The sequence below is a fragment of the Trachemys scripta genome, chromosome 11, assembly GCF_013100865.1.
Source record: "Trachemys scripta elegans isolate TJP31775 chromosome 11, CAS_Tse_1.0, whole genome shotgun sequence".
Classification (NCBI taxonomy): domain Eukaryota; kingdom Metazoa; phylum Chordata; order Testudines; family Emydidae; genus Trachemys; species Trachemys scripta.
Genome location: NC_048308.1, coordinates 62,480,171 through 62,503,643, shown reverse-complemented (window position 1 = coordinate 62,503,643; position 23,473 = coordinate 62,480,171). Strand labels below are relative to the sequence as shown.

Here is a 23,473-nt window from a genome sequence, read left to right as displayed (position 1 = left end):
CACATCCCTCGGCCCGCGCTGCTTCCCGCAGCCCCCATTGGCCTGGGACGGCAAATTGCGGCCAGTGGGAGCCACAGTCGGCCGAACCTGCAGACGCGGCAGGTAAACAAACTGGCCCAGCCCGCCCCGCCTGGGTGCTTATCCTGGCGGGCCGCATGCCAAAGGTTGCCGATCCCTGGTATGTACGTATGGGGGTGGGGGTGAGGTGGAGAGAAGATCATTAAAGGGGAAACTAGCTCTTTGCAAATCTGTCTAATGTCCCTACAGCCAATATGTTACATGGGCAGCTACACTCTGCATGCACACATGAACTTTTAACTTGGATTCACAACCTGCGCTAAAGTCAGTCGGATCCCAATAGCACAGGTGCTGGAACTAGAGGTGCTGGGGGTTCTGCAGCACCCCCTGACTTGAAGTGGTTTCCATTATATCCTGGGTTTACCGTGTGGTTCAGTGGCGCTCAGCCCCCCCACTATAAAAATTGTTCCGACGTCCCTGCCCAATAGTTACTGTATGTGCACAACTCCGTATCTGCTGTCTTCACTGGGAACACTTACTCTTGAGTCAGTTGAATTCTTTTTTACTCTCTGTGGAATTAGCGATCTCCTTGTGATGAGTGCGAGGCCACTAGTTTAATAGTCTGTATTTTGAACGGGCCTCAAGAGGAAACAAGTACGTTTTTAAAGAACAGGTCTATAATACTTAACAGTGGCCCTGCTTTGAGCAGGGGGGTTGGACTAGATACCTCCTGAGGTCCCTTCCAACCCTGATAGTCTATGATTCTATAGTGTCACTAGTAGGAAATTATAGAAACGGTGCTACTAACCTACAGACGATTGAATAGAGAATAGTAACCATCCTACAGCATTCTATAGTGGGGCTTTGATTCCCTGTTAAATTCGGTGAGACTGAGTTACTGCAACATTCCCATTCCTCTGGCAGAAGCCCCTTTGCCTCCCCTGGAATTCAGCACCTTGGGAAGTAAAACTTTCCAGCAGAGGGAAACAAAACAATCTGCCTGGCTTTTTGGTGGAACAGGTGGTATTAGCTAAAGAGTGAGGCAAAGGAACAAGCAAACCCCTGTAAACCAGACTTACTGAGGTTTGCAATTTATTTTACTTAGTTCTTAAACATCCTCTGAGAATACCCATCTATTTGTGCTGCCCGCGTCTTCAAAGGAAGAGTGTATCAGCTTTTTTGTTTTTGCGTCTTTGCAGCTAGAAAAAACATATACTAGAGAGAAAGTTCAGGGTGTTTGTTTGCAATTATTTTGCAGAGGAATTTGATTTGTTGCCAAACTCTGCTATATCCACAGAAATTCCAGCAGCACCGAGATCTATGTTTGGGAGATTCTCTGCAGCAAGGAGACAGAGAGACTGGCCTGAAGGTGGCTCGGCCTGACTGACAGCCACCTGGGAAAAGGTCCTTTCCCTCTGATGCACCAGAGAGGGGCGACGGCAGAGCCATGTCTGTCGTGGATGATGGTTCTCTAAAGCACCCCCCGGAGTCTGCAGTGGACCAGCGCTGGAAGTTCCTCGTCTTCTACCTCTGTTTTTATGGCTTCATGACCCAGATCAGACCTGGGGAGAGCTTCATCACCCCCTACTTGCTGGGAGCTGACAAGAACTTCACCACAGTAGAGGTGAGTTTGCAGTGTGTCTCTCCACCTCCTGCACCATGCAGCTGTCATGCACCTGGCTCTGGAGAGCAGCAGTCTGCAACACGCACTCCTTTTCAGCATCTCCTGAAGGGCATTAGGCTCCTGTAAACACTGCTCCCGTGGGACTGCCACAGGGGTCACTGAAGTGATTCTCTCTGGCGGATGGGAGAGCAGTAAGTGCTGAGGTGAAGCAATGGGTGGGAGGTGAGAACAGCTACCTGCTAATGATGCAAATCTGTCTGTGAGGTGGGACAGCACCGGGCTGGAGTGAGAGGTACATCCGTCCGGGACAGGTGTGCTCTCTGTACCAGCAATTCAGAGCCCTCTCCCACCTGCTAGGCCAGTGGCTGACCCTTACGTCCGTTTGCGTAGTATGCGCAATTCCTTGTGTTTGTCACACAACCAGACAGTGCTTTTCTCAAGCAGCAAGAGTGCCCCAGCGCATCTGCAGGGGTGTTGGGAGTTCTGTGTGCTAGCCCCCTGGTGGGTTATGGGGTTTGCTCTTACATGGATAGCAAGCTACTGCCCATTTGCACTTGGCTCAAGAGCTCTGAAGGCTGATGGCACCTCGGGGCGAGGGGTCCATCTGGGAGGCTGTCAGTAAACAGGGGGCTCCGCACCAGTGTTATCCAGTGGTGTGAGGGGACACTGTCTGCACATACATATGCTACATTAGGGTCTGGAGACAACACCGCTGCCACGTTCTTCACATGAGGCATTCTCAGCCCCTTTGTAAGAGCCGTTCCCTCTGGGTGCTTGGTGTATCTCACTGAGCCATGGAAAGGCCACAGGAGGTGCACTCTGTACCTGTGCCCACAAATAGAGCTCGCCCCGTGGCCACCCACATGTGGGGTCTGAGTTAAACTGAGCTGGTTTTTAAATGTGAGAGCTGGGCCAAGGTAACCCAAGCTAAGACTCTGCTCCCTGTAAAATCCTCTGCGTTTAGGGGAGATGTTTGAGACCCCCATGTCCTGATGGATCCTGCTCCCCCCATGCTGTCCCGCTGCCCTCCCCATCCCTGAGTCCAGAGCTGTTAGTTCCTGATGCAGCTGCCCAGCCCAGCCAATGAAAATGAGAAATGCATGGTCAGAGATGGCGAAGTGCCGCGAGACACAGCCCTGCCTCTCTGACACGCTGCGCCAGGTTTCTAGGGGAGGCATCTGAGTCGCTTTAGTTCTGCAGTGCCAGCCGGGATACTGCCGTGACTGGGGGCAGTCTGAGGTGTGTGTTTCACACATGGCTTGTCAGGGGAGGGAGAGGCTGTAACATCCTCTCTGTGATCAGCCAAAGGGCTCCTCAGCATGGCCCAGTGCTACTGAGAGGGATCGGCGTTGGGGCTTGTGCTCAGGGCGCTCGGTGGAAAGGAGTGAGGGGGGAGCCAGGCAGAGAGGGCACAGAGAGGGGTGGGTGGGGAGACAGCGATGGGCGTGTGGTGCAGGAAGCGCTGGTGATGGCCTGGCACAGCTCCCCCCCGCTGCCCACGTTCTCATCTGAGTCTGGCCAGCCCAGAGAAAACAGCTGGGAGCTGTGGGTACAGAGGAGGCTGCTGTCAGTAGCAGGGAAGGGTGTGTACTTTGGTTCTGCTGGGCCCACAGCTCCCTCACCCCCTAGGGTGACCAGATGTCCCGATTTTATAGGGACAGTCCTGATTTTTTGGTCTTTTTCTTGTATAGGCTCCTATTACCCCGCACCCCCCATCCCGATTTTTCACACTTGCTGTCTGGTCACCCTACCACCCCTCCAACCCAGTGGGGATGGTCTGTGTGCCAGACCCCGGTGCTGGATTTGGGCACTCCTAGGCTGTGGGGGGAGCAGCAGGACAGCAGGCTAGGGGCCGACATGGTTTCCAGCTAGCCCAACTGTCATCCCTGGTGGCAGCGTGATCGCTTTGGGGGGTTTGGTTTCCTCACTCCTCAATCCAGTTTCCTTCTTTGATAGGGTTACAGGGCTAGTGGGCGGGGGGAGCAATAGACGTGACATTTTGTGATTTCAGTCAGACTGTGGATACATTCCCATGTGACCGTCTCCTAGACAAACTAGGGAAATCGGGTCTAGATGAAATTACTGTAAGGCAAATGCGGAACTGGCTGAAAGACTGTACTGAAAGATAGTTTTCAATGGTTCACTGGCAAACTGGCAGGGTATATTTAGTGGGGTCCCCTGGAGGAGAGTCCCGCATACAGTAATAGTCCATATTTTCATTCATGACTTGTATAATGCAGTGGAGAGTATGCGTATGAAGTGTGCACTTGACACCAAGCTGGGAAGGGTTGCAAGCAGTTTGGCAGACAGGATTAGGATTCAAAATGACGTTGACAAAGTAGAGAATTGGTCTGAAATCAACAAGATGAAATTCAGCAAAGACAAGTGCAAAGTACTTCACTTGGGAAGCAAAAATCAAATGTACACCTCTGAAATGGGGAAGAACAGACTAGGGGTAGTTCTCCCGAAGAGGATCGGGCAGGGGGTGTTAGTGCGTCACAAACTGAATGTGAGTCAATAACATGATGTGGTTGTGAATTAGGCTAATATCATTCTAGGGTGTTTTAACAGGAATGTTGGATGTAAGACGTCGGAGGCAATTGTCCTGCTCTGCTTAGCACTGGTGAGGTCTTAGCTGGAGAACTGTGTTTAATTCTTAGATTCATGGAGTCTAAGCCAGAAGGGACCATTCTGATCATCCAGTCTGACGTCCTGTACCGCACAGGCCAGAGACCTGCCCCCCAAAATCATTTCTTAGAGCAGATCTTTGAGAAAAACATCCAATCTTGATTTAAAAATTGTCACTGATGGAGAATCCACCACGACCTCTGGTAAATTGTTCTAATGGTTAATTACTGTCACCACTAAAAATGTACACCTTTATTTCCACTCTGAATTGGTCTAGCTTCAGCTTCCAACCATTGGATCATGTTAGACCTTTCTTTGCTAGATTGAAGAACCCATTAAATATTTGTTCCCCCATATAGGTGTTTATAGACTGTGATCAAATCATCCCTTAATTTTCTTTTTGTTAAGTGAATAGATCGTGCTCCTTGAATGTATAAGGCAGATTTTGTAATCCTTTCATCATTCTCGTGGCTCTTCTCGGACCCCTCTCCACTTTATCAACATCCTTTTTGAATTGTGGGCACCAGAACCGGATGCAGGATTCCAGCAGCGGTCGCACTAGTGCCAAATGCAGAGGTAAAATAACCTTTCTACTCCTACTGGAGATTCCTCTATTTATGCATCCCAGGATCACATTAACTCTTTTGGCCCACTGGGAAATCAAGTTCAACTCATTATCCACCATGACCTCCAAATCTTTTTCTGAGTCCCTGCTTCCCAGGATAGAGTCCCCCATCCTGTAAGTATGGCCCACATTCTTTGTTCCTAGTTTTGTACATTTACATTTAGCCAAATTAAAATGCTTTTTGTTTGCTTGCGTCAAGTTTACCAAGCGATATAGACCTCTCTCAATCGGTGTCCTCTTCTTTAGTTACCACTCCTCCATAAACTTTATCAGTGATGATTTTATGTTTTTGTTCTAGTCATTGGTAAAGATGTTACATAGTGTAGGGCCAAGAACTGATCTCTGCAGGATCTCATAGGACACAGACCTGGTCAATGACGATTCCCCTTCTATGGTTACATTTTGAGACTTATCAGTTAGCCAGTTTTTCATCCATTCCATGTGTGCCATGTTCATTTTATATTGATCTATATTTTTAATCAAAGTGTCACGTGGTTCCAAGTAAAACACTTTACAGAAATCTAAGTATATTATATCAACATTATTACCTTTATCAATGAAATTTATAATCTCTTCTGAAAAAAGACATCATTAGTTTGACAGGATCTATTTTCTATAAACACATGTAGGCTTGTATTAATTACATTATCCTCCTTTAGTTCATTATTAATTGAGTCCCATATTAGCAGCTCCATTATCTTGCCCGGGCTCGATGTCAGGCTGACAAGCCTATAATTACTCAGTCATCCCATTGATCCTTTTTAAAAATGGGCACAACATTAGCTTTCTTCCAGTTTTCTGGTAACTTCCTCTGTGCTTCAAGAAATGAACATTAATGGTTCAGCGAGCTTCTTAGCCAGCTCTTTGAAAACTCTCAGATGCAGGTTATCTGGACCTGCTGATTTAAAAGTGTCTAACTTTAAGCTTCTGTTTAACATTCTCCAGAGATACTAATGGAATGGAAAGAGCGTTCTCACTATACTATGAGACTCAATCATCGGTTTTTCCCCGAAAACAGAACAGAAAATATTTATTGAACACCTCTGCCTTTTCTGCATTATTATTGACAGTTCTACCATTTCCATCTCATATGGACCAATACCATAGTCAGGATTCTTTTTGTTCCTAATATGTGTTTAAAAACTTGTAGGCTCATAGACTTTTAAGACCAGAATGGACCATTGTGATCATCTAGTCTGACCTCCTGCACATCTCAGGCCAGAGAATCTCACACACCCACTCCTGTAATAGTCCCATAATCTCTGTCTGAGTTACTGAAGTCCTCAAATCATGACTTAAAAACTTCAAGTTACAGAGAATTTACCATTTGAGAATCCACCATTTGAGAATCCACTCTTGTTCAAACCAGCTAGTGACCAACTTCTCCTTATTGTCCTTAACTCTGTTAGTCATAGAGTTGTCCTTCAGTCCCTTGGCTTTCCTTATCAATTTTCTACAATTCATAATTTCTGATTTACTGTCATTATTATCATCTTCCCCTTTTTTCCATTTGTTTTATATATATAAAAAATATTGTTTACAACTGCCTTCATTTCCCTTCTAAACCAGGCAGTTTTTCTAACCAGCACAACTTCCTCAGTTGTAGGATTAAGACTTATCGGTCATCTAGTAATGTGTTCTTAAATGATTCCCAATTATCCTTCACATTTTTCTGATTAAACTCCTCCTCCTAGCTGATTTGGTTCATAATTGTTTTCGGCTTTGTGAAATTGGCCGTATTAAATTCTGGGTGTCATACTTTAGGAAAGATGTGGATAAATTGAAAAGTCCAGAGGAGGAGAACAATAAAAATGGGAAAAGGTTTAGAAAATCTGATCTACGAGGAAAGGTTAAAAAAAAAAAAAAAACTGGGCATCTCTAGTCTTGAGAAAAGAAGTCTGAGAGGGGACCTGAGAATATTATGCAAATATACTAAGGGTTGTTATCCAGAGTATGGGGATCAATTGGCCTCCATGTCCCCTGAAGGTAGGACAAGAAGTCTTGGGGATAATCTGCAACAAGGGAGGTTTAGGTTAGATATTAAGAAAAACTTCCAGTTATAAAGGTAGTTAAGCTCTGGAACAGGCTTCCAAGGGGGGTTATGGAATCCTCCTCGTTAGAGGATTTTAAGAACAGGTTGGACAAACCTCTGTCAGGGATAGTCTAGGTTCACTTGGTCCTGCCGCAGTGCAGTGGGCCGGACTAAATGACCTGTTGAGGTCCCTTCCAGCCATACAGTTCTAAGATTCTGATTGACTTCAGCTCCCAAGAGCAAAGCCTGACTCTATGCTACCAGGCTGGTCTTCTGTGGGAACATCTCCTGGCTGGGCCTGAGCCCCCTTCCGTGGGGCGATGGGGTTCGGTGGGTCTGTGCTGTGTCCCCTCCTGAGGGTGAGGGAGGACGGTGAGTGACATCCCTGTGTGCAGATGATCTCCTCAGTTGGTGGCTGCCAGCGCTCTAGCCCAGCACTGAGTGTCCCAGAGAGGAGTGGGGAAAGGCCAGGCCGGGTTGGGATTTTGGAGGAGTGATGTGGTTGGCATGGAGGGCAGTTCAGGTCTCCAGATTGCTGTGTGCTCTGTGCTTCTGACCTTGCAGGTGCCTTGTGCAGTGCGACTGTCACCAGTTAGCCCCCTGCAGGTTGTGCCCCTGTGCGCTAGGCCCTGGGGGACTGTGAGAGCAGGAGTCAGAGCGGGTCCCTGAGGGTTGGTAGCCTCCTGCCCTGAGCCTCAGAGACCCTTTCCACCACAGAGGTGGCTGGACATTTCATCTCCGTGCTCCCCTCTGGTTGCTTCCTGATGCCCCTGCACTAGTGTGTTCCGCTCTCTGCCCTGCGGGACCCCTCTCGCGGGCAGGGTCTCCAGAGCCCCATGCTAAGGGGCTGAGCTGCCATATTAGGCAGAGGGACATGCCATCCAGGTGAGCCGATGGGCGTTGAGCTCGGTGACCGGGAATGTGCCCTGCACTGAGCTGCCGGCATGGCATGGGCTGGCCTGTGGGGGCAGGTGCTCTGTCTCACACTCCGGCCCCTCTGCAGCTTCCTGACTGGGAAAGTGACTTTAAAAGAGCATCTCGATGGCCGTGGGTCGATCTCTTCTGATTGCTGAGGGGAAGTTGCCCGGCCACCCCTCCTCACGCCGTCCCTGCAGCGTGGCCTGGCTTAGTTCATTGGTGCGGGGATAGATCCCCGCTGCACTGAGGAGTGTCTCAAATGAATGGCTAGACAACGCCAAGGAAAAGAAGTATCATGTTAACCGCACAGTCCCCTGAGCTAGAGCGAAGGAGACTCTGTACCCACCCCCTGCTGCCATTGACCTACCCTGCCGGCCCCTCCCAGAGAGTAATGGGGTCATGTGCTTCCATGGGCCTTTCATCTGAGGTTATCCAACTCCGTGACATAAGTGGGTCAATATTGTTCCTGCTCCTCTGTCCCCTCACCTGCTGCTGTTGCAAACAGGCCCCCTGGGGGGGGGGGAGGGCAGGTGAGGGAGGGGAAAGGGAACAGGCCGTGTGGGGGAGGGGAGCAACGGGTGGGCAGTACATTGAATCAGCACAGGCTGAGAGTTTACTTTCTGCCCTGGGCCCCGAGCTGCCGAGGGGCCAGATGACGCCCAGCGCCTCTGTGAATACTGGCTGAATGCTGGTAACGTTCCCCTCACACTGATAAGGAGAGTCCTTTTATCCCCCTTTGGTGACAATAGAGAATAAACCCCTGCTGCCTGACTGGGCACATGCAGCGGAGCCGGGCGGCGTTGGCGAGGAGCGGTACCGCAGCGCCGGCCCTTGGAGACGTTCTCTGCTTAGGACAGTGCACGGTGTGAGCTCTCACCGCGCAGCCTCCACGCTGGAGTAGTTACTCTCAGGAATCACAGCCCTGCTGCAATTACATGGCACAGCCCTGGAGGGGGAACTGCCAAAGAAACCCACCGCAGGAGCATTTAACCTCAGAAAGGGGAACTGCACAGACGTGAGGGGGCTCGTTAAATGGAAATTAAAAGCAACACGCCAGGGTGAAATGCCAGCAAAGCGCACGGAGACTGTTTAAAAACAACATACTAGAGGCTCACACTAAATGTATACCGCAAACAAACAAAAAACAGTAAGAGGATCAGAAAAATGCCACCATGGCTAAACAGCTGAGTAAAAGAGGCACTTAGAGGCCAAAAGGCCTCTCTGCAGTCTGTTCCTTCCCTCTCAGGGGCCTGGCTTTGCACTGGAGGGTTCCAGGGTGGGGGGTTGCACAGAACACCCTGGCAGAGATACTGCAGCCAATTGAAAAACACAGAAAAGGATTTGCCCAAATCCAGCAGTGTTTCGCATTGTGCTGGGCTTGGGAATGTGCCGACGGACTCATTCCTGCGCTGGAAACATCGTGCTTTTGGAGGAAATGTTTGTGAAATTGGAATTTTGGAAAAGTGGAGATTTTCAATATTGAACAACTCTCTCCCCCCCGCCACACACACCATCTAATTAAACTGGAAAATCCAGATTGTCAATACAACCCCCCAATCATGGAAATTTAAACAACCCCCACCACCCTTAGGGTGTCCAAGCTGGCAACATTGTGGGGTTGAAGCTTGACAAATTTTTGGAAAAACAATTAAAAAAAAACGATTTTGCAAAAATATCTTCCTTTGGACAAAGGCCAGATTTGAAATGTTCTATTTGGTTTGCAGCACCAACAGACCCATGTGATCATCTGGATTGTATAATTATCACCCCATAAACGAACCTGGCCCTGCTTTCCTGGTGGCTTAGGCTTTAACCCAGTTAATGGCCATAACAAGCAGTTTGTGCTTCTCTGGAAAGCCTTGGCTGGAGTGCACCTGGCCAAATGTGGTCTGCCATGAGGGTTAGAGTGTGCTGAGGGCTGGTGCAGAACACCACATGGACTAGCTCCGTACTCTTCTCACGCAGCAGGACCTCCCTTCTGCCTCGCTTCCCAAGAGGTCAAATTTCAGAGCCATCAGCTGTGGCTTCCTGTGTGAGCAGTTTGGATATGTGCTGAGGAAGGAGGAAAAACAAGGAGCTTATACAGAAAGAAACATGTTTACAAAGGGCTTTTAAAATGTGCCCATTTTAGTTAACCTTTCTGTGCCCAATGCATGTGCAGAGCCTCGCCAGAGGGTACCAGCAGAGCCCTCCTGTCTGATTGATGCACTGGCGAACGCGGCCCTGCCAGTCAGTGCGTTTGCCCTAGCTCTCAGGGATTACACCAACAGTACGGGGGGGTGGTAGGTGTCATGCCGGGGACTACATGAGTCCAGCCGAGATGATCTACTGGTCTCGGCTGCCTGAAAATCTCTGGATACACTTTTAGTTTGGAGAGCGTCTTCCGTCTGAGCCACAGCCCAAAGTGCGTTGCAGGATCCACTCGCGGCAGCACGAGGGGCAGGACTAGGGATGGGAGGCGAGGGGGCTGTTGGCCTCGTGGGCTGAGCACGGGATTGCTGCTCTCTCTGGCTCACTCCCCGTCCTGGGCAGGGAACAGCTCACCTGGGAACTCTGCACGGTTATCAGGCCACGGGGTCAGCAATCCTGGCCGGCTGGGGAGATTCAGAAGTGTGGGGAAGCAGGGCAGGGGCGTCCAGTCTTTCTGAGGACAGGGAGTCTCCCTTACCTTGCTGCCTGCACCTTCCTGCTGGTGATAGTCGGGAGGGGAGATGACCTCTGGGCACTCTCGTTGGTAACACTGTCCAGCAACACTCTCCACGCTGTGTCCTCTCGTGCCTGCACTGACTTGCTGGGACGGTGGCTGCTGGCATCCCTGTGAGGTGTCCAAAGTGCTGATCAATTAGGGAACATGGTCGTTTAAAGTTGTGCAATGCTCCCGTCTAACGTCATTTGGCAGTTGCCTGCTTTGTCCACTGCTTGCCGGAAGAGCAGCCCGTTGCAGCTAGCTGGTGGGGGCTTGGAACCAGGGTGGACCGGCAGCCCCCCATCAGCTCCCCCTATCAGCTCCCCCCTCCCCTAAGTTCCCTGTGCGGCAGCCGCCCAGCAGGCTATCAATTGCCAGGCAGTTCAGCTGTCCCTCTTCCCCCTGCCATGTGCTGTTGCTGCTCTGTGCCTTGGAGCTGCTCCCGGGAGCCTCCTGCTTCTGTGCAGGGGAGGAAGGGAGGGGGCTAATGTCAGGTGAGACAGCTTGGAGCTGGAGCAGCTTGGCTGGAGGGCACCCATGGCTGGGGTCTTCACTGTCTCCTGGTAAAGTCACACGCACTTCTCCTGTTCTCTGCCTTCCTCCGGGCCAGGCTTCCCCATGCCAGTTACTGGCCTAGGCAGGCAGCTTAGGAATGGCTGGATGAGCACACTAGCCAGAGCCCCTTCTATTGTTTATTGTGCTAGAGCAGTGCCTGGGGCCTGAGGGAGAGCAGGCCACGTTGTGCTAGGAGCTGTACATGCATGCAGGGAGGGGTGGGCTCTGTTCTATAGGAGAGCACTGAGATGCAGAGAGATAGAGGGCAGATTTTCCAAAGGTCGCTCCCAGGGCACACCTCTGTGTTACTGCGGGGTTTGGGCCCGGGCAGGAAGCTATGAGGGTCTTGTGCTAAGATGGGCACTGGCAGAGCTGGCGAGTTAGGGGAACCTTTTGCCTTTCTCTCTAAGCTCTGGAGTTGAAGCTTGCCTGCCCGCCCACCGCTGCCCTGGGTCCTGGCTCTGCTGCGCTCCTCCTCTTTGCTGGTGATTACCCAGAAGCCGATGCACCCCTCGTGGAGTTGTGCAGGGAGATCAGGCAGAGAGGCCACTGCGTCCGAATGCAAACCCCAACCAATGAGCCACGTGGCCTTCCCCTAGAATCTGCTGCCACCGCTACAAAGATGAGGGAAGAGTGCACGCGTGTGTGTGCGTGTGCGTGTGCAGAGTTTGTTTGCAGCTAATGGAGATCTTCACATGGGCCAGGAAGCCTCAGCCCTGAGAGCAGAATAGCAGCTGCTGTGCACCTGGCCTGCGCTTCCCCTCTGCACTAAGGTGCTTCTGCCTCCCTGGACTGCCTCTGCAGGCTGCCTCGCTCTCCCTCTCCCACCTGTCACCCCCTCTCTCCAGTGTTGGGGAAAGCTGGGAGCAGGCCATCCAGCTCTCTCCTGGCCTCTGGGAGAGGGGGAGACTTTACACTGCTTAAAATACCAATGGTGACTCTTCACGTTCCCCTGGGCAAGCCTCAGTCGCAGAGTTTAGCCCCGTCGGCGCAGCACTGTGTCCTGGGCTGTCAGCCCACAGTGAGCTCCCTGCACACGTGCACACACACCAGTGCCAGCAGCAGAAGCGGGCTCTGACACGCGCAGGCCCGGCAGTCACTCCTTCAGTAGGGTGGCCTGGTGGAAGGGTATGGTGGTTCTGCCTCAAGATTGCTCTCTTCTCCCATGGCTGTGAGTCCTTCCCCCTCTATCTCACCAGTCCCTCCCAGTCCAGGCCTCCCCCACGGACAGTGCTGTGTGTTCACTGTCTGCAGTGCTTGTACACACCGGGCTCTGGCATGGTGGTCCTTGCCCTGAGGCAGTCTCTGACCCTGCAGAGGCGCTTGGAAGCAATGGGGGGTGCAAGGCATTCCTGTGCTGTGGAGCTCTCTGCACCACCGGCAGGAACATGGGCTTTGCATGGGAGAGGACTTAGGCTCCGTGCTAGCATGCCTGTGCGGGGGAGGCCAGGCTGGGACCCCATGCTGATGATTTTCATGCAAAGGAATGCTGAGTTCCAGGCAAAAGCGTCAGCCTGGGGCTTAGCCGAGCTCCGGGCCCAGCACAAAGTAGGCTGTTGAATTCACTGAGATAAGGGACCCAGGATTTTATTAAGAGGCTTGGCCTCAATAATGAAGCTGCTGTGAGTGGCATGCTGGATCTGCATATGTAGGGCCCAAACTGTTACCGTGATTCTAAGAACCCAAAGTTCTGGGTAACTGTTATTCTTAGCGAGGCGGCGCAGGCAATAACTCACTGGAGACATGGCCGTCCGACCGATCGATGGCTGGCACAACGGCACAGTACAAGAGCGCTTTCACTCTATTTAGGCGCAAGCACTTCCACACGTCTGCAACAGATTAGTAAAACACCCCCAAAATCAGTAATTACCGAAGTCTGGAGCTGGCTTCGAGTGGTGTAAGGACAGCCGGTCGATTGGCCAGTCTTTTGCCTGCCGTTGGGGATCCTATCATGTGCCCACGAAGTGCTCCCGCAGAGTCCACCAACCCCATCCTGTCTCTCCTTGTTTGTTTGGCTTAGTGTAACAACAGGTCAATAAAAAAACTTGTTAAACAGTTTCAAAGTTTAAATGAGGTTTCCTCAAACCATTAGTTAGATGTGTTTCTGCAGAGTCCGCATGTCTTGAGGGCCCTGACAAACATCTCAAAGAGCAGATGTAGATAATCTTCCTGTTTTTCTAAAACACATACCTCAGCAATTTCACCAGAGCTCTTACCAGGAAGGACAGTGGCTCCCCTCCCTCCTACCCCCCCCCCCCCCCCCCCCGTTTGCTCAGCTGTGCTAAGGCTGTTGCAGAGGCCTGCTAAAATCTACTGATTTCGCTGCTTTTAGCAATAAGGATGCTAATCAATATTCCAATTATGGGTAGTGCTAGTCCGTCAAGATCTCCCCATACAAAAGGACACGGTTTTGCATGCATCACCCATTTTCCCACTGGCTCCAGCAGAACCTCTGAGAGCCAGTGTTTGCCCCTGGCTTTCACAGACAGGCTGTGCTGGAATAACCCTGCTGCTCCCCCACGCGCTGCTCGGTGCTGGCCGGTCATCTCCATTTGAAAGGGACCCCACCGCATTCAGTAGAGGGGTGTTACTGGGTGCAAGGTCATCGAGAAGGGCAGTCTAAGCCCTTCCCCAGCTCCCACTGCATCAGGTACTTTTATTGACTGAAAGAGGCTTGTGAATATGTCTGCCTGTGGCGGGGGGGGGGGGTGGCTGCAGCAGATCCAGGCTGATCACAGGCCGTCCCGCCCACTCGCCGCCTGAACAGGGGAGTGTTTGGCAGGGAGCAGGGCCCTGAATCATCCCCCCTTTGGATGTGCCCTGGTGTAGGGAGTGGAGATGCTTCTATGACAACGCGCAGTATCAGCTGGTTATGGGACAACAGGCTCCTGTGAGACACTATCGCTCGGGGGAGTGCCCTGTAACCCCCATGTTTCTATTTATGTATAATTGTGATCTTGTATATAAAGCATGCCTTGTAAGACTTCAGGGGAAAGGTTATGAGCTGCTGAAAGTCACTGTTCTATCTAAATATGTATATCATTACTGCATATGAAGTTGTGAGATTGTGTCGTCAGTAAAACAGGCTGTAAGTTGGGGAATCGACCAGATATTATCTCCCCAGAGACAACAGCAAGAAAAGTAACTAATGTCCGGGCAGGTGTCGGACAACCATCAACAGCCATTGTCCAGTAAGGGAGCTACAAATCAATGACTCACCTGCATAACGCCATACTAGGGGAATTGCTCAACCTTGCCTGCGGACTCAGCAATGCCCCCCAGACATGCCCGGACTTGTGTTCTCCAAGCACATGGACTGAGGCTTTGGCTACCCTGGCGCTGCACAGCGCTGCAACTTGCACTCAGAGAGGTGGAGTACATACGCGCTAGTGGCACGACTACACCGTGCTTCACAGCGCTGCCGCGGCCAAGTGTAGTCAAGCCCTAAGGGTATAAAACAGAGCCGGGGGCCCCATGCTTGGCCTTTCTCCTTCCCCCACCTACATTGCAACTAGCAACAAGGATACTGAGAACACTGAAGACTCCAACAGAGGAGACTGGCCCAGGTTTCAGGGGTGATACCTATGTACTATGAACTGCAATATCCAGCAGGGTGAGAAAACGGCTTAATCTAGTTATTGCCCAGTCTAACAGGGTTGAGAGTTTAGACGGCGTGCTTGTATGTTCTTTTTTTTTTTTGGTAAGCACTCTGACTTTTTTCCTATCACTTAAAATCTCTCTTTTATAGTCAATAAACTTGTTTTACTGTTTATCTTTAGCAGTGAGTTTGCCTGAAGTGGTTGGTAAATCTGTTCAGGTTTACAAAGGCTGGTGTCTAGCCACTCTCCATTGATGAAGTGGTGAACCAATTAATAAACTTGCACTGCTCGTCTTGAGCGGTGCAAGATGTTATATTCCTGAGGTACAAGGCTGGGAGCTGGGGCAGTTTGGTTGGTGCCTTTCTCTGTGTGATCCATGAGTGGCTGTGGGAGCATTCATGCAATCTATACTCCTGGGGGAATTCTGCGCCACTGTGCATGCACAGAATTTATGTCCCCTGCCGACTTTCTAGCGGGGAAGCAAAGGGAAGCCACAAGAGCGGTCATGTGACCCTCCCCAGCAGTATGTTTTGGGTGCCCAGGGAAGCCGGCAGAGAGGTAAATCACTGTGGGGAGGAGGCGGGACGGGGGAAGATTCGGCTGGTGGCTCCTCCCCTGAGATGGGCTCAGCCGCTTGTCCTGGCTGGGCTGGGGAGGACGGGACTTCCTTTTCTCTTGCACAGCATCCGGGGCCAGGTCAGACTCACCCCCAGATTTCTCGCTGGCTGCAGGACCAGGAAGCTCTGCAAACTCCCCTCCCACCCTCCGCTTCCTGCAGCCATTGCTTCTCAGCTGCAGGGGGAGGGATCCCTGTACAGGGAGCTGCTCCCCCATCTGCCCAACCCCTGTGCATCCAAACCCCCTCATCCCCAGACCCTCCTGCTGAGCCTCACCCCTCCCCGCCCGCGATGAGCCCTACTCCTCCTGCACCTGGATCCCCACCCCACTGAACCCCACTTCCCCAGCATCTGGACACCCCCATTAAGCTCCCAACACCCAGATCCTCTGCCGCACTCTATCCCCCCCCCCCAGACTCTCCCCCTGCTGAGTCCCAACCACCTTCACCTGGACCCCCCTGCAGAGTCCCATTACCATTGCACCCAGACCCCCCAACAAGCCCCTGTGCATCCAGATTCCCCTGCACTCAGAACCTCGCCTGGCCGAGCTCTTGGCTACTCGGCTGGGAGCCCTGGCTGGGTGCTGAGGAATTTGGGGTTTGCTGAAGTGCCCGGCCATCAGGGCCCCAGAGCAGACTGGCTTCCAAGGCTCAGCTTGTGCAGTCCTGTCACTAGAGCAGTGAGGCCCAAACTTTTCCTCTGGCCCGCCACCCCCACCCCCAGTAATAGAATGTGTCTGTGCCCCCACCCCGGGCCTGGAGGGGAGTGATGGTGGCATGCAGGCGCCGAGCTTGCCTGTTTCCTGCTCCCACTGGTTTGCTGTGTCTTGCAGGTGACCAACGAGATCACTCCCGTCCTGTCCTACTCCTACATGGCCGTGCTGGTGCCCATCTTCCTGCTGACGGATTATCTGCGCTACAAGCCGGTGCTGGTGCTGCAAAGCCTGAGCCACATCTCCATTTGGCTCCTGTTGATCTTCGGCACCAGTATCCTGGCCATGCAGTTCATGGAGTTCTTCTACGGCATCACCATGGCGGCCCGCGTGGCCTACTCCTCCTACATCTTCTCCCTGGTCACCCCCTCGCACTACCAGCGCATGGCCGGCTACTCCCGCTCTGCCGTGCTGATGGGCGTCTTCACCAGCTCGGTGCTGGGGCAGCTCTGCGTCACCGTGGGCGGGGTGCCCTTCATGACGCTCAACTATGTCTCGCTGGGGTTCATGCTCTTTGGGCTCCTCCTGACGCTCTTCCTGGAGCAGCCCAAGCGAAGCCTCTTCTTCAACCAGAGTGGTGGCGCCCCCCCCCTCTGAGCTGGACAGGATGCACCCAGTCGGGGACAAGCCCGTGCCCCCCGCGCCCTCCCACTGGCGCAGCTCGGCCCTCTTCCGTATGCTGAGGGAGCTCGGCACTATCGCCAAGCTGCCCCAGCTGCGGCTCTGGTCCCTCTGGTGGATCTTCAACTCTGCTGGCTACTATCTCATGCTCTATTACGTGCAGCTCCTGTGGAATGAGATTTACCCTACCACGGACAACCGCAAGGTCTACAACGGCGGGGTGGACGCCGCCTCAACGCTGCTCGGTACACGGCCCTGTCTGCCTCTGGGGGTCCCCCCTCGCTCCCCTGCGCTGCGTGGTGTCCAAAGGGGTCTCCATGGGCTTGTGTAGCGCTACCCAGCAGGAAGAGAGAGGAAAGGGCTCTGGAGGCCAAGGGGATTACGAGGCATGAGCCCCACACTTGGCATGTCCTGAGCCAGGCACTAATTCCCCAGGAATGCGCCGCATGTGACCTCGCTGGGCTTTTCTGAAACAAAAGCTGCTCCGCACAGGGGATTAGCTCCCAGCTGGATGCGAGTCGCGGTTCACAGTCTGCCGCCCTTGCAATGCGTGGCCCAGCATGGCGCGTTTCTGCACAAGGCAGGCCCCTGCTGGAATGGGAGCGGGCAGGGTCCAGGAGTCCCAGCTGGGCAAAGCTGCACTAGTTTAACTGCACTGGGAGTGTCAAATGGCTTAGCGAATGAGATGCCAACCCGTGTGGGTGCTCCAATTTGGGTTTAAGTTCATTGACATAAACTAGACCCCAAATTTAACCCCAAATCAGTGTCCACCCAAGGGGTTTGCCGTCTCCCCTGTTGTTCCATGGGTGCAGCTTTCCCATGTAGCCACGGGCTGGGTGCAGGAGCACGCAGAGCATCAGGCTGCACTGGGCCTGTCCCCAGACTGGAGAGCTTAGCCTCCATTTTCATGAGCACTGAACTCACTGTTGGATTTTGCAGCACAGAAGCTGTCTGACCTGTTGCACTCAGCCGACGAATGCATGGCTTAGCAGCCCGGAGTGAGCGGGGAAGGGGGGCATGCCCTGAGTCAGTCTCACAGCTCCAGCTGTAGCCAGAGCTCTGGGGCTGTATCACAGTTGGTTCTGGAGGGTGCAGAGGTAAAGCTGGGCCTGTGCACGCAGCAGCAGGTTGGGAAAGCACTTAGCCAGGGAGCGTCCCTAGCCACTGCCCGTCCTCCCAGGGACTCTCGGAGTTAAAACTCCTGGGCTTGCAATAGCTCACACCTGTTACCCGCATGATACTTGGGCCATGCACCCCATAGGACCCATCTGGACGCTGCAGGGGGCTGAGGTGGCTGTGTGGTGCTCCCGAGGGGTGCCCCGGGTTGTGAGAGACCTCACCATCACCTGCCCTGAGCAGGAAGCAGTCTTGTCTGTGCCTGTATAGCTCTGCTCCCTGAAACCTCCAGCCCGTGGCCACAGACAAGCACTGACTACCGGGTCTCTGCACACTCACCCCCTCTGTTGCGGCTAGTGACAGACACACAGCAAGCCCTGAGTCCTCAGTGCGCTCCCTGCAGCATCCAGCCCGTCACTGCCACGCTCAGAAATGACCAGGTGAGCTGTCCCCGAAGAGACAGTGTGCGCACAGCTTGACTGGCACAGCTCAGGGTCAGGCCTTCAGAACAACCAGCACAGATCTAGTCACAGTGACAACCCACGCAAGTTTATTTACGAAGATTAAGCTTTAAGAGCAACGGTAATAAGAACACCAGGTTATGTGTAAAACAAAGGGGATAACACGCGTCTTAGAGTCTAAACTTCACTCTGTCAGGCTAAACTCCTTGTCTACAGCGACTTCTCACCCCGAGCAACCACCCCGCAGCACGATCCCACATGTCCCGCTAGTATCCTCAGTGACGGATGAGCCAGGGGTCCTTTTCCCTCCCTCTGACAGGCCAGTAACCCTTGGAGATGCCCCTTCTGAAGTGCAGCCCCTCATAAAGCTCTTCTCCCCCATTGCTTGTCCTTGGGTGAGCTCCCCCTTGCTTTCATGTCAGCCTGCTTTTCCTGTTGATGTCACATGGCAGTGGGGCTTGCATTGTTGCTGTCCTTCAGGGACAGGGACTAGCCATGCTTGTGTCTGGCAGAAGCCTGGGTTGGCCACTTGGCCTTGGTACAGACTTTAATACATGATTCAGCACATATACACGCTTCCTTTACTAGTGTCAGTGCATGCATTTCACAATGGCATTAGCAAGCAGTGTGTCAGCACTTTCGTTGGAGCCCTCACAACGTGCTTTTCGGATCAGTCCTAGAAGAGCAGTGTGTTGGGTGCAGTGAGTTTGTCAGGCCTGGAGGAGTTGCTGGCAGAGAAGTGACTCCTGCCATTTTGCATTGAGGGGGTCGTAGGCTGGCTGAAGGGAGGTAACAGAGAGCGGAGATGGCTGCATGGCAGGCCACGCGCCTCAGCACAGTCCCCAGACTCCCCGCAGCGCCACACTCACAGCAGTGCTGGTGCCTGCCAAGGGAGTGTGTCCCACAGGAAAGGCAGAGCTTGCTGGGAGGGCAGTGCCACGGCAGAGTGACTGTGAATGCCCTGCGACTGGTGCTCATTCGCTGGGGCAGACGGGGCTGTGAGTGGTGAGCTTACTGAGGCCCAGCTGCACTCATCTGTTCCTTGCATGCTGCCATCTCCGTGTGGCCCTGGCTTACGTCCTGTCACCACTGCACCAAGTGCAGCCAGGCAGGCTCCTGCCGCAGGCACGGGCCCTCCCCTGCGGGCAGCCTTTAGTCACTGAGGCCTTGTCTCCCCAGGTGCCATCACTGCCTTCGCGGCGGGCTATGTGAAGATCCGCTGGGCGCGGTGGTCGGAACTGGTGATTGGCGGCGTGACGGCATTCCAGGCGGGGCTGCTCTTGCTGATGAGCACCACCAGCAACATCTGGCTCTGCTACGGGGCCTACATCCTGTTCAGGGGCTCCTACCAGTTCCTGGTCCCCATAGCCATGTGAGTTGGGGTGTCTCGCTCTGCTGGGTCCCCCACGAGTAACACGGACACAGCTGGACGCCGGGGCAGCCACTCCCCCAGCGGGTGAGCTGGTATTGGAGGGAAGAGAACATGTGCTGCAGTGAAGGATTGGCGACTGGCCCTGAGCTGCGCCTGGGGGCTGGGCTCCCCCTCCACCAAGGAGACAGGGCCCATGCAGCCGGGGCTTTCCAGTGGGGCACCTCAGCCCACACCCAGAGAGGCCTGCTGGCCCTTGCTCTCTACGTTGGCGCAGTGCCTAGTGGGGCTGGGTGGCATGGGGTTTGTGTGAGTTGTAGGTGGGACCATTTCCAGTGATGTACATCCCAACCTCCTGGCCCTTGACTGGTGCAGGTCACTGCTGTGCTTGCATGGCACCTGCCTTCTCCAGCCCCTTACGGGTGTGGGCACAGCAGCACCACTCCCTTCAGCCCAAAGCACACTGGAACTGGAGCCTGCAGGAGCCCCAGGCCTGCAGCACTCCCTCAGCACAGCCTCTAGGGTTTAGAGGGGCCCAAACTGCCCTGGTGTGGAGTGGGCAGGTCTGCCGCCCCGAAGGCTGAAGCGGCAGAGGGAAGCCCACTGGTGACACTGGGCCACGGGCACTGCACATTCAGACGCAGTGCTGGCCATGCTAGGAACTGTGTGTGGCGTATTTCCTCAGGGCCTGGGGGTGGGATTTGGGGAGGTGCTGAGTGAGCGCATCCTCTCAGACTCAGGGCCCCTTGAGGGCTCCTGTAACCAGGCATTTGGTAACTCCCACCCTGTGCCTCTCATAGAGATCCCAATGGATCGCACAGGCCCTAGCCAGGAGCTCCTACCCCTGCTCTATGAACCACAGCTCGGCCGTGACAGCTGGGAGAACAGCCAGCCGGCAAGACAGCGTGCAGGTTCAGGCAGGGGCAGGGCGATAGTGGCACTGGCCGAGGAGCTGGCTGTACGTTTGCTGTCAGACAGACGCAGACGCTGAGTGACTGCTTTCTTCTCGCTTTGACGGCAGTTTCCAGATTGCCACCTCCCTCTCCAAAGAGCTCTGTGCTCTGGTGTTTGGCGTGAACACCTTCTTTGCCACCGTCCTGAAGACCATCATCACCATGATCATATCAGACAAGCGGGGCCTGGGCCTTTCCGTGCATCCGCAGGTAAGGGGCCTGCGCAGCTTCCCCTGGGCTGCCAGTGGGGAGCCACTCAGGAGGCCGAGTGGGTCGGATTGGCCCAGGCCGAGAAACCTATGGCTGGGCTGCTTGGTGGTTGGGCAGGGTAAGGGAAACTGCGCACAGCCATGAAAGTAGCCCCTGGGCGGGCAGGGCAGGGGTGTGACTAGTGGTCTGTATTGCTGGCCTGGTTTGCCATCTGGCTCTGCCCTGGCTGGTTATTGTGCCCGCCCTAGACCCATATCATGTTGAAACCCCTTTTGCACTAGAGCTGGCCCCTGCCAGATGGCGCTGCAGGCCAAGTTAGCGCATGACAACGTCAGCCCGGCTTCCTCCCTGCCCCTTCCCCAGTGTTAGGGAAGCGCCTGCTACAAGCTCAGCTGCAAACAGCCTCCCCACCCCCAAGTGTGCATTCAGGGCTGACGTGCGCACAGCGGCATTCGGGGAGTGGTTGAGCCCTAGAGCCCCAGCAAAGCCTTTGAAACTGCCTCGAACCCAGTGTGCAGCGGGACCAGCCCTGGCTGGCTTGGACGGGGAGCGGCTCACACTTTGCCCGTGGAGCCAGGTCTGTGCCTCTCTGCTGCTCACTTTCCCAAATGGGAGCCGAGCCCCAAGGCTGCCGAGTTCCCCAAGCCCTGGGAAATGAACACGTGCCTAGGAGCAACTCACTGGGGAAATGGCTGATGGGCAAATATAGCAGCCTGCCTAGTAGGGGGCTGTTGGGAGGTTGGTGGCTGGACAGGGGCAAAGTTAAGGTTGTTTGGGCCAATTTAACAGTGTCCCTGTCATAGAGCCACCAGGAGCACCCTCTTGTGACAGGCCATGGCATGACTAGTGTGCCTGCCTCAGTTTCCTTCTCAGGTAACACAAGGACTCTACACTAGGCTGTCTTGCCTTGGTAGTACCCCTCCTTGGTTGGGGCTGGTTTGTTACAAAAACCTTGTGCACATTTTCCAAAACATAACTCCCCAAACGGTCTAGTTATCAGTGCCGTGTACGTAGTCCTTAAAATCCCATGACATGACACCCCCACATATCACACGCCAGCATCTTCTGCCGCACCTGGGCTCCTCTTGTGTCCTTCAGCTGGAGTGCAACTCTGCTCTTCCCAGCAGGCCCCAAAGCCTCGGCGGTCAAAGATGGGGGTTGCACTCTAGCTTCTCATCCTTGCCAGGAAAGCATCCCTCACTTCCCTCAGCCCACTCCCTGCTCCCCTGGGTCCAGCCTTCAGCGTGGGGACAGGGCCAGACTTAGGGAAAATGGTGCCCTGGGTGAAATTGTATATTGGTACCCCGGCCTCGGCTGCCTCCCCTGGCCTCCACATTCCCCCATTGCCCCTGGCTCCCGCTGCCTCCCCCCATTGCCCCAAGCTCCCTTCCGCTCCTCCAAGCCCCAATGCAGCTGTGCCCCCCCCATCACACAGCAGTTATCAGGGAGCTAAGTGGCTACCTGCTGCTGGGTACAGAAAGTGCAGGGGGGGTCAGCCCTGTCCCCAGCTGCCATTAACCCCTTGGTGCCAGCCAGCAAGGCAGGGCAGCGCTGGCTGACTGAGGGGGGGCAGGCTGTAGGTTTAACCTGGGCTCTGGTGTCATGTGCTCTCTCTCCCCTTCAGTTCTATGTGTACTTCGCCTACTTCACACTGCTGGCAGTGGTGTACCTCGGGGCAGCAGTGTGCGTGGCCGTGACGCACCGCCGGCGCAAGGTGCCGCAGGAGCCGGCGTTCGCCAAGGAGCTCGGAAGCCCTGCTGAGGAGGCATCAGGGAAGGAGAGGAGCTTGGAGCCGGGCAGTGTGCACATCTGAGTGGAGAGGAGGCCCGAGGGAGTGGCCTGTGTGCCCACCCCAGCCCATCACAGTTCCAGGGAATGGCTGGCCACGGTCCTCTCACCTTCCTCACAGTGTCAATGTGCACCTGAGAAAGCAAGGAGCGCAGGCCAGGGTGAGGCTGCAGTCCTAGGCTAGCTTGTAGGGGCCACCAATCCCCAGGGCTGTGCGCACCCTTGGTCCCCAGACTGCTACTGCTGGCAGAGCTGCCGCTCCCGCCCGCTCCCATCACAGCCTCAGTGCCGGCAGAAACTACACCGTGCAAACCCCAGTGTTAAGAACGGCCTTTGAGGACAGAATGGTGCAAACCCGGAGATCCCATTCCAGCGCCAGGCCTGGCCCCAGGGCTGCTGCTTTGAGTGACATGGCTCCATTACTGACGCGGTTCCTGGGCCGGGTTTTCCCAATAGACACTTGCACGCGCGCACACTCATTCGGGGTGACCTGTGCCCAGCGCCCAGCGTACCAAACTCACCTTAGGCTCCTCCCAGAACGTGAGGACGGGACTACACCCGAGATATTGCTAAGACAAGCCCTTTTCTTCGCTTCTGGTGTCAGCCCTCACGGGTCCTGTGCTCCAGCTTTGCTCCACACAGGCTAGACGTGTGCTCTTCGTAGTGAACGCTGAGTGTCCCGTGTAATCACCTGACTTCAGGCCCTGGGGCTTGGAGCACTTCACCCGATGCGTCCCCCCGCCAATGCACTGCTTCAGCAACTGTGCAGCCACTGCTCCCCCGGGCCTCTCTGCACAAAGCATCTGACCCTCTGGCGTTGATTCTACGGCCGCACCAGGAGGGCCAGCCAATGCTTTACGGCATGGCCCGCAGAGCAGCCTTGCCCTGTACTACGGGGCTGGAAAGTCTTTGCACTAACCTGGGGCCTTGTGGCATAACTG

The 23,473-nt window shown here is 54.2% G+C and overlaps 1 protein-coding gene across 1 annotated transcript in view; it reads left to right on the top strand.

Moving 5' to 3' along the window:
• Nucleotides 1-23,085, top strand: part of SLC19A1 (solute carrier family 19 member 1) — a 36,050-nt gene extending 12,965 nt beyond the window's left edge. Inside the window, 6 exon segments of the mRNA XM_034786170.1 lie at nt 1,316-1,642; nt 16,135-16,598; nt 16,600-16,880; nt 19,392-19,584; nt 20,603-20,744; nt 22,369-23,085. Coding sequence (XP_034642061.1) covers nt 1,466-1,642; nt 16,135-16,598; nt 16,600-16,880; nt 19,392-19,584; nt 20,603-20,744; nt 22,369-22,557 — 1,446 coding nt within the window. The 5' untranslated portion in view covers nt 1,316-1,465 and the 3' untranslated portion in view covers nt 22,558-23,085.
• The last annotated feature ends 388 nt before the right edge of the window (nt 23,086-23,473 follow it).